Source organism: Chamaea fasciata, unplaced genomic scaffold (assembly GCF_029207755.1).
Source record: "Chamaea fasciata isolate MVZ Bird 193981 ecotype frontalis unplaced genomic scaffold, bChaFas1.0.hap1 SCAF_4, whole genome shotgun sequence".
In the NCBI taxonomy this organism is placed as follows: Eukaryota; Metazoa; Chordata; class Aves; order Passeriformes; family Sylviidae; genus Chamaea; species Chamaea fasciata.
The window spans coordinates 2249769-2267589 of NW_027094089.1; the positions used below are offsets into that span (position 1 = coordinate 2249769).

At 40.2% G+C, this 17821-nt stretch overlaps 1 protein-coding gene across 1 annotated transcript in view; it reads right to left on the bottom strand.

Annotated features, from left to right (window-relative positions):
- Window positions 1-6630: 6630 nt before the first annotated feature.
- The window catches only part of DOCK8 (dedicator of cytokinesis 8), a 69665-nt gene continuing 58474 nt past the window's right edge, over window positions 6631-17821 (bottom strand). The window contains exons 39-47 of the mRNA XM_066180714.1: window positions 16536-16679; window positions 15541-15672; window positions 13833-13967; window positions 13234-13323; window positions 12550-12786; window positions 11746-11889; window positions 10608-10714; window positions 9584-9751; window positions 6631-8982 (exon numbers count right to left, since the gene is read on the bottom strand). Of these exons, the coding sequence (XP_066036811.1) occupies window positions 8919-8982; window positions 9584-9751; window positions 10608-10714; window positions 11746-11889; window positions 12550-12786; window positions 13234-13323; window positions 13833-13967; window positions 15541-15672; window positions 16536-16679 (1221 nt within the window). The 3' untranslated portion in view covers window positions 6631-8918. The remainder of the gene's footprint in view (window positions 8983-9583; window positions 9752-10607; window positions 10715-11745; window positions 11890-12549; window positions 12787-13233; window positions 13324-13832; window positions 13968-15540; window positions 15673-16535; window positions 16680-17821) is intronic.

Here is a 17821-nt window from a genome sequence, read left to right on the forward strand (position 1 = left end):
GATGCACGTTCTGTCTCTCTTGTCTCAGCACAGGACACCACTGGCAATTCACACTGCATGGCTGGTTCCTGCAGAGCCCCATCTGCAAAGGAGGGAGGCTACACAAACACAAAAGAGGGCAGGGCATTTTTTCCACCCTGGTTCATCAGAGGCAGAAGGGAAAAAATACCATGAGCCTGCCCGAGAGTCCAGAGTGAAATGAAAACATGCAGCAGTGCACCTGATTTTCCATCATCAGAGTTTTCAGTGCTGGGGGGTATGTGCTGCTCTTTGCCACACATTGTCTGGGATCTCACCATTGGGCCTGTGGGTGTTCGAGACAGAGCACTGTTCTTGATTTGTGCATGAATGCACAAGAATGCAACTCCAGAAATCATTTACTAGATGAAATGTAGGCACTTGCCTTTCCCCTTATCTTTGGAGAAGCAGTGTCAAAATATGCTCCCCAAGGTTTGAGCAACTCTAATACGACAGAGGGAAAAGTTGCCCACCAAACTTTTGTCCATTAAATATTTTAAAGAATGCTTGATTCCCCAGAGCTCCCAGACCTTTATTTTTGAGCAGGATGAGGAGGCCACTGCAGTTTAATGGTGTTGTATCATCAGTATAATGAAATTGTACAACCAAGCTCAATCTCTGCAAAAGGCCTTACTTGGACTTGATGCCTGTCATGGCTCATCTGAGAGATTAATAGAATAATTTCCCTAATGGATTTGTGCATAGAGCAACTGGGGTTTTGAACTGGGGAATCATGCCGAAACCTAAAATTATCACCAAAGGTCTATTTGGATGCCTGTGCTGGGAGACATGACCACATCTGCATGACAGCTCATGAGAGGCAGAGTTGGCCTGAATGAGGTTGGATATTCACAGGATGTTCACAGGATACCTGTCTTACATGCCAGGGCAGGGAGAAATATTTTACAGCATCCCAGAAGCAAACTTGAGACCTACAGTAAAAGGCAAAACAACAGCTGTAGGAAGAAAGCAGGACAGAAAAGCCATTGGCAATTTCTTGCTGAAGCAAGAAATTTATAAAATCAACTCCCAAAGTTAGACTCATTTGATGCAATCCTTAATTTGTGCATGTTCCATGCCAAGGAATGGCAAAATGGAGAAACTAGTGACCCCAGCATTCATTTCCTTCATGCATGGATCATTGGAGGAGTTTCTCCTTCATTGTGGACTTAGGTAAAATACAGGTAAGTCCTATTCTCTTCTGTATAGACAAATCTCTTTACTTTGTACAAATGATGATTTGATTTCATCAGATTCATTAGACAACTGTCCCCTTAGAATGGGGTTTCTCAACCTTCATTCTAGTTTCAAATTCCTGAGAGGATTTTAAGTAAGAGGCATGGTATCTCTCTTTTTTTTTTTTTTTTTTTTTTTTTTTTTTTTTTTTTTTTTTGGGTGAGAAATATGATTAGAATACTGAGGTCCTTAATTATAAAAAATGCAAGAAAAAAAAACTTGATGTACTTGGGCATTTTGTTGAGAAGGATGGTGGACCCAGCTTCTGTTTTTCTCACCTGCTGACTGACTTAACAAATAAGGGCCCATCTGATGGTCATTTAATGGTGATTCTCAACACTAAAAGTGTCATCTTGACTAGAGATCAAGGTGAAGAAGACAATGGGTCTTCTGTTCCTTTTTGGAAGACATCAGTGTGAAGCTGCTTTGCAGAGCCTGGGAACAGTTTATCTGCTCTCCAAATGCATGCCATGCTGATTAATCTGTGCTTTGTAGCACTGGTTGTGGGTGTAGATCCTCTCTCATAACTCACAAAGATTTTTCATCCTGAAGCATCAATACTGGCTGTTGACCAGCAGGGGTATTCACATTGCACTGTTATTATTATTTGTGTTTCAATGAACTCATGGCTAGCAGTGTAAGCCTTCATGTGCCTACTGTCAGCATAGCCTGGTACAGACAGTAGGTATAGATTCATCCATTAAACTAAAATATTGCTTCATTTTGGTAGTCAGATGCTTCCTCTGGGACCTGGCAGTTTTACAGACACAGGTATCCCCTCACTGTTTCAGGTATCCTCTCACTGGCTCAGACCACCCTGAAACACATGAAGAGTCCCAGTTTTTAATAAACAGTGTGCAGTTCTCCCTGGATGCAGGGAAATGCACTTTGGTACTTTATTAATGCGGAGCACTGCTAAAGATCCAAAAAAATAAGGGTCCTTGCAGAGTGCTCCTGCAGCTGTGCCTGTGGAGCTCTGAGCCACTCCAACACTTTTGTGGACACTCCCTTCTACACTGAACTGTCCAACTCAAACCACACACAGGTTCACAGTAGTCAGGTGAAAGGATCTTGGGCAGGGGGTGAGTTACAGCAGAGTCACTCAGGGAGAGAGAGCAGGGATGGGAGCTGTTTGAAAGAGAACTGCTGAAGCTGAATGGAGGATTAAACAAGTTCTGGTTTTGTGCAGCCACAAGTACCTCATGTTAAATGCTTTTCCTTGCCAGGCTGTGGGAATGATCAGCGTTGTAGGAAGGCTCAGGTAGCCTTTCTAGGAAGATTTTCTTCACCATGGAAACACTGAGTGCTCCCACAGCAGCTGGTGCCACAGGGTGATGGTGCCTGCCTTGTGAGCACCCAGAACTGCAGAACCACAGGGGGGTACATTGTTGGAACCCTGGGCACTGAGAATTTCAGGCTTTCTGTGCCAACAGGTGACCCTCAAGCAAGCACTGCATTTGACCTGAGGCCATGGAACAGGCTTCCAAAACTGACAGCACTGGGATTATGGGTGTGTAGTTTGAATAGAAGAGTGTGTTGTCACATGGTGGAAAACTTAGAGTTTAAGGTTTTAGAATATAGTAATATATATGAAGCAAGATGGGGGATTTAGGGCATAGGTAAAGTCCTTCTTTTTCACCACCTTCTTCATGGGTTTGGGTGATATTTTGTAACTGAGTAGAAAAATCTGCATTGCTGGCCATGGGTGTTTGGTTATTGGGTTAAAAGTAAAAATAATTTAGGTGTCATTTCATAATTGGACAGTTTGTGCTTAAAAGACCTTGGAAAGAGATAGAGACAGATATTTTTCACTTTGTTAGCTAGAACTCACAGCTTTTGAGACTGTAACATAGATAAGAATTAATAAACATCTGAGTCTGAACACAAACTGCATCTCCTGAGCACTTAATCCTGGCTCTAACAGAAGAAAAGGAGACAACAAACCCACAGCACATTTGGGTGCATCCTCCACCAATCAGCAATACAGCAAATTACCAGTGAACCAAAACTAGTGTAAATAACAGGACATGCTGCAATGCCCTCTGTTTCCTCAAACCATGCCTGTCTGTGACTTTATTTCCAAGCTATGTAATTTCCATCCACAGCACCCCTTTTGTGCACAGGATGTGGAACCAGTGGTCACTCTTTGTGCCCATTACTGCAGGAGATGTGCCGGGTTGTGTCACTTCTCTGAAACAGCCTGAACCCTCCCATGGAAGCAACAATCCCAAGTTTATTTTGCCTCCTTCAAAGGAGGGATGTGAAAGCAGCGTGCCTTTTGTTTGTTACTTTTGCAGTTTCTCAGTTCTTGGTGTAAACTAGCAAAATCCAGGAAGTCAGCATTAAAAAAATCAAAGCAAAATGAAACAAAACAAAACCCATATACTCAACAAAGAAAGAACTGAACAAACCCAGCCCACCAAATCCACAAAATCCCCACAAAAAATAAGAATGTTTTTATTAGGGGGGAAAAAAAAGTATTTTTCTCTATTTTATTTATTTGTTTCAATATTTTGTGATTACTTTTTGCCTGACAGCTGCCATTAGTGCACAACAGTCCTCAGTTTGGTGCTGAGTGCCCCACATGGTCTAGAAAGTGAGATGCATTCAGCAATTTACCCTGCTCTTTTAAAGTACTGCTTCCTTTGTTCCCAGCAGTGTTGGTGTTCTGATCTTTTCCTCTCTGATTGCTTATTAATGGATGGATTTCTTTTACTCAGCTGCAGCCTTTGTCCTGGGCTGCAGCAGGCCTTACGGACAATTGTGTTTCCCTATAACCTGAGTTGAGCAATCCTTTTTACACTTCCTATATGCTCTTTAATCTGCCACAGATTACAAGAGTTTTGCTCTAATTTAATCAATGGTTGAAGCCTCTTACAAAAACCAACGACTTTGAAATATTTTAGACACTGTTAATATTATTTTCCCAATGTTAAAAGCTGGCAGTATGAAGTACAGTGAAGATGCCATCCTTCCAGGCTGCTAACAAATCTCCAGCCTCTGAGGCAAGTGCTACCAACTTAATTTTTGTGAAGTTGTTCTTGGTCACAGCCCCTTCCCCTTCTCCCTTCCCCTTCTCCCTTCCCCTTTCCTTTCTTCCTCTGGGAAAAATGCCTCCTCAAGCCATCTAATCTAATTAGATTTGAGCCCAGGATTTTATGCCCTAACTCAAAAAGGAACACACTCCCTTGGAGCACTTCCAACCTTTTTTGATACCTGAGAAGGGACTCTTCATCTCTCAAAAAGCCAGATCTGCATATAAAGGAAGGGATAGGGGTTTGTGCATACTTTCTTCACTATGTACTAAGTCCAGAAACACTTGTCTCCTTGAGGTTCTTAAGGTTTTAAGATGGTTTTCTGGCACTTTCAAAGTCTACATGTATCAGTAGTGCCAAGCTTGCTTTTGTTTGTTTCCACTGAGCTCTTCTTGGGGAAAAGAAATTTGCACAGATGTTCACATTTGGGAACGTCAGAAATTTGTGATGGGAAATCTTCCCTTCCAGTTGTTTTACACGTGTTTATTAAATGCACAAGATGTAGTCCTCTTGCCAACAGCTGAAACAACCAGTCCCTTTGATTATTTAATTTTCTTTTGTAATTTGCATCCTACCAGTAGTTGCATGTTTAGAAATATTCCATGAATAGAGGCTGATAGTGAAAAACCTTATTTCTGTTACAAGACATAGTTCTAAAAGAACATAGAAAAAAGAGTGTGTAATGATTTAGGTATCTTTTAAGTTTATGAAGAGAAACATTTAAAAAAAAATGAAAATTCAACTTTGCATTTTTTTTTCCTGAAGAGAAAAGTTTGTTTTGAAGGGTGCAAAGCATCAAATTGCTTAAAATAGACAAGCAGAACACAATGTTACAACTTTCAAGGTTTTCTAAATTATTCTTATAAAAGTTATTATTGAGCATCTTCAGGGCTTTAGTTTGCTTGGTTTGATCAGCTAAACACTTTGTTTGATGCTTTCAGGATCTTTTATTGACCAATATTGAGTGATAACAGTCTTTGCAAAAAACTTCAAGGTTAGTTTTTTAATTCTTGAACAGTTGCAAACCAGTCTGGTTTTGAATGAAAATGAGTAATTTAAACCAATCCCTCAGTAAGAACGTGAAGAGTCATAGAAACATATTCACTATGTGAAGTGCTCAGTGAATGCCAGAATTTACTGTAGCTTTCCAAAACACAAACTGAGTTCTGCTGTGAGACTGAATTGTCTTTATTTGTATAATCAAAAGGGACTTTTGAAGGGCCACAGGGGCCCCCTTCTCCTTTCAGTGCACTGATTAGACTGGAGCATTACCCAACCTGAGATGACTTATTCAAGACCTGTTGATTATTTTTTAATTGCTTTGTTTAATCAGTTTAGAAGATGGTTAAAACATGGTCAGCCAAGCACATCCCCAAACTACCCCACTCCTAAATCCAGCACTAATGGCAACACCCCATGAACACTCCTTGTGTGTGTTCCTCTCTATCAGAAGACATCAGCAGCGTAGTGCAGTAAACCCCAGCAAAACACGATTATTGTGTGCTTCATTTTCATAACAAGCATTGCTTTGAGAGATTGAAACACCTAAAAGAGTCCAAGCTGGCTCTGTGTCAGGCTCTCTGCTAAGCTTTAATTGCCCTTTCTGAAATTTTTGACACAATGATACTTCCAACAGACAAGAAGAAAAACAACAAAAAAGGGTTTAAACGTTAAAGCCTTCACAATTGGTGGGAAACATAACGAGAAAGCATTCAGGAGAGGTCAGATAACCCACACCTGCCAATTTTAAGTGACAACACTGCTTTTCTCTGTACCTGGCACAAATGTGTGTCTGGTTGGTGGTGAGCTAGAGGATTTCTGTGACAAATTCAGCACCATGCTCCTTAAAGCTAGCAGTAAGAGCAAGGGGTGAGTGACCTCTGGTGAACTCCCAGCTAAATGTCTAGGATGGTGTAGTGCTTATCTGCTGGTTCCCCTTTGACAGCCTCAGAATTTTAGCCCTAGATCTGCCTAGTTTGGGCACACAAAACTCTCCCCAGTCTTGAATCATCCAGATGCTGAATTCAGGAATCAGGCATATTTCTGCTCTACAGCTACAGACCAGAAGAAGAAAGGAAGGCACTACTGTCACTGAGCTTCCCACTGACATTTTTCACATACACTGAACGAAAAACAGAAGCTGGGAAGTAACTTGTTGCTTGTAATCTCTGCAACAGGCACAATTTACCCTAAACAGAGACCAACACATCCTCTGCCCAAATAAATGTGGTATTTTTTTGCTAAATGATGCTTCTACAAGAAAATGTTTGTCCTACTGATATTTTCTTTCCAGCTGCATTCTATTTCGGTATAAGATGCAACACAAAGGCACTTCTAAATATGCTGTGTAACAGTCACTTTATTGCAAAATGAATATTATAAGATAGAAAGTTTGTTTCACATAGTTCAGCTCTTGAAAGAAATGTACAAGCCCTGTTCTGTTTGTAAAAGGGACAACATGAAATGCAAACTGAGGGCAAGACTGGCCATCCGATTGCGAGGTGCTCAGCTTGTAAAACGGGAGTGAAGAGTGCATCAATATTCATATTATCCTGAGTATTATTTCAGTTCAAGGAACCACTTCATTACTTTTATCCAGTATATGGTACACCTCTTAGGGGTTTTATTTACCTGAGGTTTTTGTTAGTTTGGCTGTAAAGGAGAAGTATCTTGTAAACAGTGATGTTGAGTTGTGGGTTTGATAGATGACAGTATTCTGACTTTTCTCCTCAACTGGCAGTTAAAAACCATAGATAAAGGGCTAGGGTCTGATAGGCAGAGTTCTCATAGCTTCAAAATATTGGGAAGTTAGGACTTTTTCAATCTAGAACTGTTTCAAAGCAACTTGAATTTAGAGAAGCCACTCTAACATAGAGGCATCTTTTGCTTTGAGCTCTTGATACCATTTGCTTATGTGCTTTGGATGTGCTTATTTTAATGTCAGGGAGTTCTTATTCTAGGTTATTTCAGTTAACAATACTATGAATGAGGAGGGAAATTATTTTCTTACAGTCCAAGTGCTGTGTAACAGGTTTATTTCACCTGTTTCCACATCTCACCGTGTTTGACCATCCATGCAAATCTTCCAAAAAGCACATTCAGAATATGATACAAATGCCAATGAAGTGCTTGGAATATTTGTATTATCAAATGGCAAGGCTGCAGGTGGCTGTAAAAAGTCAAAATGTTTCCACTAAAAGCAACAGCCTCAATCTCCCTTACACTTTTGGATTAAAGAGGCCTTGCCTTTAGAAACATATGGCATCAGCTCTGAGAAAGTTCACTGCAATTTTCTAAAATGAAGCATAGAAGAAGAAAATCGACCATTTCCTTCAATTTTAACATTAAATTCTGAGTTGGGCAAATGGAATTGGTTACTTTAATCAGCATTGAAGTCTCATTTCCAAAAATTGAAGAGGTGCAGGAGAGGAAGTAATAATTAGAATGCTTTCACAGATCTGTGTTTCAGAATACAAACATTATAGACAAGCATAGTCTCAATAAAAATTGTAGCTCTTCCACTGCCTCACTAAAGGAGTTCCAAAAAATCCTGCTGAGCTTCTAAGTCCTAAATGAGTTCCAAAGTCCTAATTTCTCCTCTCTCTTTGCATCCTCATCTACAAAATTGTAATAACATTTCAATACTTCAGAGAAATGGTGCAAAGATTATTTAGTAAGATACTTGGCTTAGGACTCAAAAAATACTAAGCACTAGGTATTATAAAGTGTGTGCTAATTTCTCTTAAGCTGCAGTAAAGCCTGAGTCAAGTGATTTGCAGGAAATCCCCATTGAGAGCTTCTGTAGTTAATTTTGGATAAGGTTACCTACATAAGAGCTTTATGTAATAAAGAATCACTCATAGCTTAGCATCTTCTTTTTAAACTATTTGTTGTTAGCTCTGCTAAATATGTCTCAGATTACTAACTGCATGTCAAGTCACTATACTGCATGTACCTATACGTAGAAAAAAACTTTAGATTTGTAAGAAGTATTTATTGCTACTTCTTGATTTTCATGCTTTGGTTGAGAAAACTTGAGCAGGACTTCCTGAAGTTAAGGACCATGACAGAGAATCTGTTCAGAAACTGACTGAGGAAATTATCCTTCCCTAGAGTGCCAGCTTAGCAACACTGGGCAGGTAACCATGTCCCTCCTCATTAAGACAAAATTCAAGCAGAATGTGCTTCATTGCCAAAAGTACATGGATAAATGCTGTCTTGGAAAAGGACCATAAACACCTATAATTTCTCGTTACTTCTTAGACATGTTATTTAGATTCACCTCAACCAAACCACACAAAGTTCTGTGTCTCTTACCTGGTCGTGACTGACTTCATGTCACTGACCACTCTAGGGTCCACCCCTCTGCATTAGGCCATTATTGTACAATATATACAGAAGTATTTAAAAGAGTATCCCCTTCCTTTCCAAGCCCTTGTGGTATGTGCTTGATTAGGATTTATCCCCTAGTTTTCATTCAGTGATCTTGTGTAAATGCTTTTCTGCATGCTGTCCAGAATGTGCACATGCTGTCTTGTGAGAGATTTCTGATTTCATAGGTGTGGAACAAATACTCCATCACTTCTGTCTTGCAGCATGAAGCTCTTCCTTGGCCAAAGCAGATGGTTCTTAGGTGCTTTGGGAAGAAGTCTGGGTGTCATATTTCCTAAAACTGTGGTTACGAAAAGACTCCCTGCAATGAAACAGATTAATAAAAGAGTTGGCAGATGAAAAACAATCAAAGAAATACCTGTCTTGTGAAAAGGAACTCAGCTGAAACGTGCAATGTGTTGGCAAGTCAGAGTTGTCATTTCTTCTTCTCCCACCCCAAACTGGGCACAGTGGCTTTGTGAAGAAGCATATTGTCATACTAAAAGAACATTAGACTTTTCTGTGTCAGTCGTGTGACTAAAAAGGATCACGTTTTCTGTAGTGAAAGGATGACTTCATGCTGCCTAAGACCACATGGTGCCATACTTGTTCTATCTCCTTTCTGGCTTAAAAGGTTGAAAAAATCACAAGATGTTTCCAGTAACTTTGTTAAGGTGAGGGGGATGTCTTATCTACGATGCATTAAAATTACAAAAATCCTCTACCCCCGGAATGCAGAGCTTGAGAAACACAGCTAAAACTACAATCATCTCCAGTGGAAGTCAGTAGATTTCTTTAATCAGTAATGGAGTTGGCAGTGTATATTCTGGCTTGGTTTTAGCTGCCAGTAGAACTCCATTCTTCCTTGCAAAAAATGGCATATTTTTGTATAGTTACAACAGATAACCCTGCCCTAACTATACCTTATGCTTTGGACTTTCACTACAGGTTTGTACAGCTCCGGGATCTTCCTCTCAATCATGGGTCTGAGGTTCTCCTTCAGTTTTATGTAGTTTCTTTTGAGCTCCTGATGATATTCCCGCTGGTCAGCAGTTATAAGGTGCCTGTTTTTCTCCACTGCTTCACCACACCTAGGCAAAAGGAAAGAAAAAAAAAACCATGATAGATGTAATCTACTTCTGTTAAACTCCCTCATTTTGTGTTTGGTAGTTTAAATGGACAAGGATCCAGTTCCTTTAGTCTAGGCATTCCTCTGGTAACTTGTCAAGGCTAAAGTGATAAAAAACTAGTAAGAAAGCTCTGTTTTTTCCAAGTACATAAATTGAGATGATTTTTTTTAGATACTAGGAAAGCATGAGTGAACTGATAAAAAGCAAATTTAATGACTGTAGAATACTGAGCTGGCTGCCTACTTATCGTATAAACAGATAAATTGGCAATAGCAATACTTACAAGTTGTATCTTCTGCATAAGACTTGTTTTTATTTAACGCAAACTTATCTTTCAGCAAGGAGGATAGTTGGAGTAAGGCGATGAGTATCTTCAAATGTGAATGTGCTTGTTGAGATTTACAAACATATCTAAATCAAAGGACGTGTCTGCCACTACCACTGTGTCTGCTTGACAGATGTGGTTCTCTTATGAACAGCTTTCTACACAAGAATGTGATTTTATTAAAAATTTAATCAGGCAATAGTCTGAAATGTTTGATTTCTATAAGATGTTGAAAGAGAAAACAAATGGAAGATCCTAATTTATACATTATTATTTTAGAGTGTTAACATTTATTCCCTTTGAGAATGCAATGCCTACATAGGCATTCATGTGAAGCAGAAATAACAGTTGAGGTCCAAGTGTTTGAAGTGTGAGATGCCAGGATTCATGATGTTAACTTGCATAGGTAAGTACTCAGTTATATTATCGTTGCACTGTTGCTAATGTGGAATGTATCGATGCAATTCAGCATGTCAATTTTGTTTTACCCACCTCATTATGAACTCTTTGAAGCACAGCCTTAGCTTGTTGTGGTGCCGATAAAGTTTGGGGTCTGCTGGAATTTCAGCCAGGAACACTTGTGCTACCTCTAGTGGCCCCTTATAGAAATAACACAGGAAAATGTCAAACCCACCTGCTTAGACTGAAAACAGGACACGCTTGTTTAAAGCTGTTTGTTATTTCATAAGTGCAATTATGAAAGAAAATAAAGCAATGCACATTTACCATAACAGGATGGGGTTTAGTTCCCTTCCCCCCATGATACTTCCTCTGGCAAGCAGATTTTTTGCACATCATATCTTATCTTCTCCTGTTATTATTTTTCCTCCAGTCTCACAACAAAGGGAACAAATTCTGCTCAGCAGAGAGGAGCTGGGAAAGCCCTAGTGACAAGCCTGGTTATATTAGAGAAACACAGCTCCTGTGTGTGTGTACAAGACCTTCAGCCAATAAGCCCTGTGACAAAAAAGATCACTTTGGAAAGCTTACATCAATACATTATTTCATAATAGATGCTTTGGTTGGTGATGAATCTGGAGAAACTCAGTGTATTTAGGTTTCAGCAAAAAAACCTGAGCTCTGTGAAATTGTGTATAACACCAAGTTTTTGCTTAGCCATGTCTTCATCATTCCATTTTTAAATTTTTTTTTAATTGCCTGGGCTTTTTTAGTGTGCATGTTTGTGTTATACCTATTGCATTTCAGCTTTGAGTAATTTTTATATTCAGGTCTTAACTTCATGTGTTGACCTAATTTCCATGAAACTGAGTTTGTGGTGGTTCCACAGGAGAATTGTTATTATTATTCCCATTCCCAAGGATACATCTGGAATGAACAAAGTGACTGAAATGGCTAGCATGGTAGAAAAGAAAAGTCCTAGGATGCATTCACAAGGCTCCTGTGAGTTTCTGCACCTACAGCCAGGACAGTGCTTCCCATGAACACTTCCACCAAAAGCCTAGCTAATGAACAGTGTACAGTGACCAAATATCAAGGGATGAAGCTTAAATATACACAGTGACTAAACGTGCCTGACTAGATATATTTCTTCCAGTGCAAGAAATAGGAGTGCAAAAAAGAATGCAAAGTGAGAAAAGTACACTTCATCTGGCTTATTTGGATCCCTCACCTGATTTACAGTGGCTCCAACTGAGCCCTGCAAAACCATCTGGAGCATTTTGGCATCTGGTGGTTCTTGGTGGGTGGCTGCAGTTAGTTCCTGTGTTTTTTTACGCATATCTTCAATAGCAACTTCAATCGGAGTTAAAATAAACTAAGGAAAAGGGAGGAAAAGATGGTTCATTACCTGAATCATGCATGCAGTTGACCTGTTCTAAATATGACAATGTCACTACCATTCTCCTGTTTCAAAAGCAGCAGTTGTGAAACCCAGGAGCATTGTTCAATCTAACTTGGTAGATGGTCATCTTAGTAGATGGTGCATCTGATCCAAAGCTCTTGGACATCTTATTATTTGCTAGAATAGGGTGTGAATCAGACCTCCCGTTCACATAAATTCATTCTTATTCTAAGTTACATCATGCCTGAAATGGTGTTGCACTTTCTACAGTATAAAAAGCTTCTCTGTCTCTAAACCAGCCCTAAGCCCAATCTAGTTCTCTGATTGTACTCCTATCCTACTTCTGCTTTATCAGCTAGAAGTATAGCTACAAACAGAGCTCCACATATCCTCCTACACACCATTAAAGCTGGGAGGTCAAAGGAAGAATATACATCGGCTATTGTCTCTATTCCCCAATAAATCTCTATCTTGCCTTGTCTGGCCCTTCTGTGATAGTCCTGTTTACAAGAGCAATGTCTGAGAAATTCAGCATTCTTTTTTGTTCCTGCCAAGCATGAATTTGGAAATCTTCCCGTCCAGAGACCCCTTCAGTCCTTGAGAAATTAGATCTGTCTCCAAAACTCAACATACCTCTTCCCTTTGGATGACATTGATTCTAGTTTTGATGTAGGGGAAAGCATGCATTGTGGTTAGGATGGTATTCCTCTTGTATTGCTCACAAAGTTCTCCTCTGGGACGCCCATCCATGGTGAAAGGCGTAGTGTACATGAACCGAGAGATGTTGAAGTTCTTTTCAAAGTAGGTAACTCTGTCCTTCATCTCATACTCATCAAAATAGGGCTCCACGAAAGTGATTTGGATGTATGCCTAAGGAAAGAAGAAAGAACTATTTACAACCCAAAGAATGTGAAAGGAATGGTGCATGTGAAGGATCCCATAGTACACACTGGCTAGCAACAGTCTGGAAAAGCACAGAGCTGAAAATCCTTCAGGGATCATTTCCTCATTCAGAGCTAACAAAACTTGCATCCAGGGGGGCACAGCTTAACCCTGGGGATCAGAATCAGGGCAGGGACCAGAGATTAGAACTTTCAATTTTTATATTACTGGAAGATAAACTACTAATTTCTATAATTTTCAAGCTACCACACTAAGCCTGTCACAGAGGCTTTAATACCCCTGGGCACAGAGACACCAAGTTGGGTGGTTCCTTTTAGTGCCTCCATGCTTGAGCATGAAAGTTGCAACGAGGACCTTCACTCGTCATTTCCTGTGTGACAAAGCCCTCAACCCTCTTGGCAGTACTTTCCCTACCTTATTGGGATCCAGCTTGCTTTTGTCTACAGGAGCAGAGTCCTTAATCACTTCCACAGCGTCCTCCCCAAAACACTGGCCATAAAATCCCTGGAAAAGAAACAGAATTATCCCAAAATGTTAGTCCTTAATGCAATTCTAGGAGAAAGGAGTAACAACCATGAGAATTTCTGGGCTTTGTACAGTCAGTATACTGCTCCAAAACCCACATCTGGACAGGGTAAGGCATCTTCTGACAAAGATCACTGTGAGGTGCTCAGACAATCCCAGAACTTGAGGTAAAACAATCAGAAAGGAACAAAGCAATTCTATAAAAAAAGCTGAAAGGATACCAAAGCAAGTATCTGGAATGATCAAAATCACACAATGTATTACAGGCCTGCTTGTAAGAGACATAGCCTCAAAAAAATGGATCACTTAGATCATTATGCTTTTAAAAGGGATACTGTGGAAAGGATATGCACTAAGGAAATAATCTGTGGTACAAATCAGTTTGTTACTGATTTTTTATATAGCAATAATAATATTAGGACTCTGTGGGTTCATTAATAAGTATAATATACCATTTGAGATCATGTTAACATAAAGTTTTTCCTTACCTCTAATCTGTGAGAGATTTCAGGGAGTTTTGTAATTGCAGGCTCCTTATAAACAAATACCTGTTCATCCAAGTCCCCAAATTTGGATCCATAGAAACCAACACGGAAGTAAGTTCCAAACATTCGTTTTTGACCCTAATTGACAAAAAGACGAGGAAATTTACAATTGCTTTATGTGGACATTGTAGTATTTGAATGCCTTTTTTTTTTCCTCAACTGATGTATAAGAAAATCCACTAGTCCTACATTTTCCCCATTTCAAAACCACTTCTATATATCATCATTGCTTATGGATGAGAAGCACAGGAGAGAAAGCATACAAGCTGAGGGGACATTTGACTGCAACCTAGCTTAAAATTTAAGCTGACCAAGAAGGAGGTTTCACAAAACAAAATACCTTATTATTTTTAATTCCTTTGAATACATGTAACAAAATTTAAATTATGCAATGAAAATTGATAAGAATTTGAAACTGACTAGGCTCAGCAATAAGGTTCTTCTGAAGAAAGAGAAGGGGCAGTATGAGTGCTGAGAATTTAGACAGGTTTTCTTATTTCTTCTGTTTTATAACCAACAACACTAGTGAATTGACAAAAAAGTTATTTTTTGTTTAACAGATGTGGCCAGGAGGACACAGAAATGTTCAGCTAAACACATTTTATATTCATCTCTGCTTTTTTGTATGGAGAGCCTTTTTACATTGCAGGCTACGTCGGCAGACCAAAGCAGATGAAAGCTTTTGTTTGAAAAAGGAAATGGAACTGTTTAAAATTCTGGTGGGTTGATCATGGCAGGATGCCAGGTACCCACCAAAGCCACTTGTATTTTCCCTCCCTGCAACTGGACAGGAGAGAGACAGTGAATGGTTCATGAGTTGGCATAAGGATAGGGAGTGATCACAAATTGGTTACCATCATGGGCAAAACACAATGGACTTGGGGAAACTAATTTATTACCAATCAAACTCAGAACAGGATAACAAGAAGTAAAACAATTTTTAAAAACACCTTTCCCCCTTTCTCCTTAGGCTCTACATCTTCTCTCCCAGTGGTGCAGGGAGATGGGAAATAATAGTATGGTCATCTCATCACTGCTCAGGAAGAGGAGTCCTTCCCCTGCTCCAGCCTGTGGTTCCTCCCTGCTCTAGTGTGAGCTTCACATGGGGTCACAGCCTTCTTTCAGGCATCCACCTGCTCTGGCATAGGGTTTTGCATGGGCTGTGCATGGATCTCTGTTCCCCCATGGATCTCTATGAGCTGAAGGGGGACAGTTGCCTCATCATGGGCTGCACCAGGGGCTGCAGGGGAATCTCTGCTCTGGTGCCTGGAGCACCTCCTGCCCCCCCTTCTCTACTGTCTTTGTGCTGCTGTCACTTATTTTCCACTTGTCTCTCTTCTGAGCACAATTACATTTGGCCAGTAACTTTTTTCCCTTTTTAAATATATTATCCCAGAGGTGCAGCCACTGTCACTGATGGGCTCAGTGTCAGCCAGCCTTGGCCAGCAGCTGGCATTGGCTCTGTTGGACATGGATAAAGTTTCTAGCAGCTTCTCAATGACATCATCCTTTTAACTCTCCCCCCCACCCCCAATCAAAACCTGGCCACACAACCCTAATGCACACAAGAACCGTTTTATTAACACCAGTCTTAAACAAACAGTGCAACCCAGCAATGTGTCCTGATAGCAGTGCCTTGCCTCACAAGTACCTTATTAATAATGCTGTCAAAGGCCTTCTGTAGCTTGCTGTGTGTCAGGGTAAGCTTCCTGAAGTCTCGATGTGCTTCCAGTATGGGGATGACAATTTTGTACACTTCATTCACAGTCTCATACAAACCTCCCTTCGAATATATATTAAAAAGAAAAAAAAAAAAAAAAAAAAGAAAAAAGAGAAAGAAAAGAAATGAGTCTTCATGCACTATGAAAAGAAACTATATCTCCATCACAGGCTTGGCTGAAAAGGGGATTTATGGGACTCATCAGCTGATCTGCTGTGTTGCTTGTTTCGGTGTTCTGAAGACTAGTAATAGTAAATGGGCAGTTCTGAACAGCAAACAATGAACTGGATGTAATTTGGATCTCTGATCTGTTGGGCTCTTAAGCCCAAATTCCTGTGTAAAGCCCTGGATTCTGCCTCAGGACTACATAAACTAGAAATGCAGGTTAGCAGCAGGAAATGGATTTGTCTGTCATGTATGGGTCAGGGCAACCAGAGCTGTGCCTGGACAAAGGGACCCAAGTGATATCTTTAGATGCTAAATCACAAGTTCTTACATAGCAAGTGTAGATTACGAGGCCCATGGTTGTATGCTGTGTAAAAGTATAGGAGTAACTCTCACATGCCTCCTAAAATATATACTTCATGCAAGATCTTTTTCTTAAATGTACTATCCCATGATAATACTAACTGAAGGTCTTGGTTCCTGCCTGAGACAATCACTTTCTGTTGATGTTGCCCGTGGGTCTGCACAGCAGAGGTGGGTATTTGGGTGAGCTAGGCTGAAAAAGCCTGGGTTAATCCATCTGACTGAAGCAGTACTTGGACTGCCAAAAATGTGTCCTCTTGTTATTTGGAGTGTGGTAGGTCTGTGATGCCTGGTTTAGCAGGACTGCATTTTTTCCTCACATACTGGAAACAAAGCTGTGGATCTGGCTTAGGGAGCCCGCTATCCATTCCCTCCTGGTGAATCTGGTCCTCACTCACCGTGCTGAAGAGCTCTGCAGCTTGTTCCAGCAGCCCCACCAGTCCACTTTCTGAGAAATACCTCCCAGAACATATGCCATCTTCATCTGGAGACAAAACATCGTCTGAAACAGCAGATTCCTCCAGCACATTGGATGAAATGTTCTAAAATACATCAGAGCACAGAAATCAAAAGCCTAAATCAACTGTACATCGCAAAGATTGAGGAAGAAAGCATTTCAACATATTTACATGATGGGAAGAGGAATGAGTTTTTTCAAGTGCAATCAGGGGACACATAGTTACATTATTTTTTAGAAGTGAAAGTAACATCATAAATCTCCATTGATGGCAGATCAGGAATTTTGCTTCAAGAATCATGAATTTTCCTTCTAGCCTCAGGTCTAATATGCAATCTCCTGTAGGTGTCAAACTGGCTCTACTCTGGTGGCTGGATTTCCATGGAGCTGCACTGAGCTCAATCCCTAATACTACTAGGGTCAAAAGCAGTGTGCCCTTCCTAGTGCTGGCACTTGGGGGTGGGAAATTCCAAACTACACTCCAGATCTTCTGCCACCTGCTTGAATAAATTGAACTTTCAGGTTTTTATTCACCTTTTCCAAGCAGAGGAGAAATAGGACACAGATACTATCACTCTAAAAATCACAATAATCGATTGCTTCTTCTTGGTTCATCCTCTGCCATACTACACTTTAATCCTGAAGAATTTACTCAGTTTCTTATTAATGTTATGGACCTCATTGTGCATTTAAATAAACCTAGATGAAGTCACTCTTTTGAGATTCTAGACCATGAAGTAACATACCTACAGTTCTTCAGGACTTCTTTGAATAAATGGCACTGGGTGGCATCAACATTAAAAATTTCATAATATACAGAAACACATGCAAAATAACAGCAAAATTTGTGTACCTATAGTATGGGACTGGCATATGTAACTTTCAGCAGCAGCAGAAAGGCTAAGCTTCGATCTTCTATTAATTAAAAGGAATTAAATTAGTGTCATAATGTCTTATTTCAGCAGAAACTGGCAATGACAATCTGTCTGAGTGCAGGATGGATGCCAACTGGCTAGCTAGTTAAGTCCTTAAAGACATTTTTATAAAATAGCACAGACACTGAGGGCTACTACTATTGATCAGATTTCAGATAAAGAATTGGCACCGCACACCACCAGCAGCATTGGGCTTTCCCCCTGGGTTTTACGGATGTATTCATTTCTCCATGGGTGAAATTCACTCCAACCATGCTGCCACCACACTGCCTTGTCTGCATATCACGTCAGT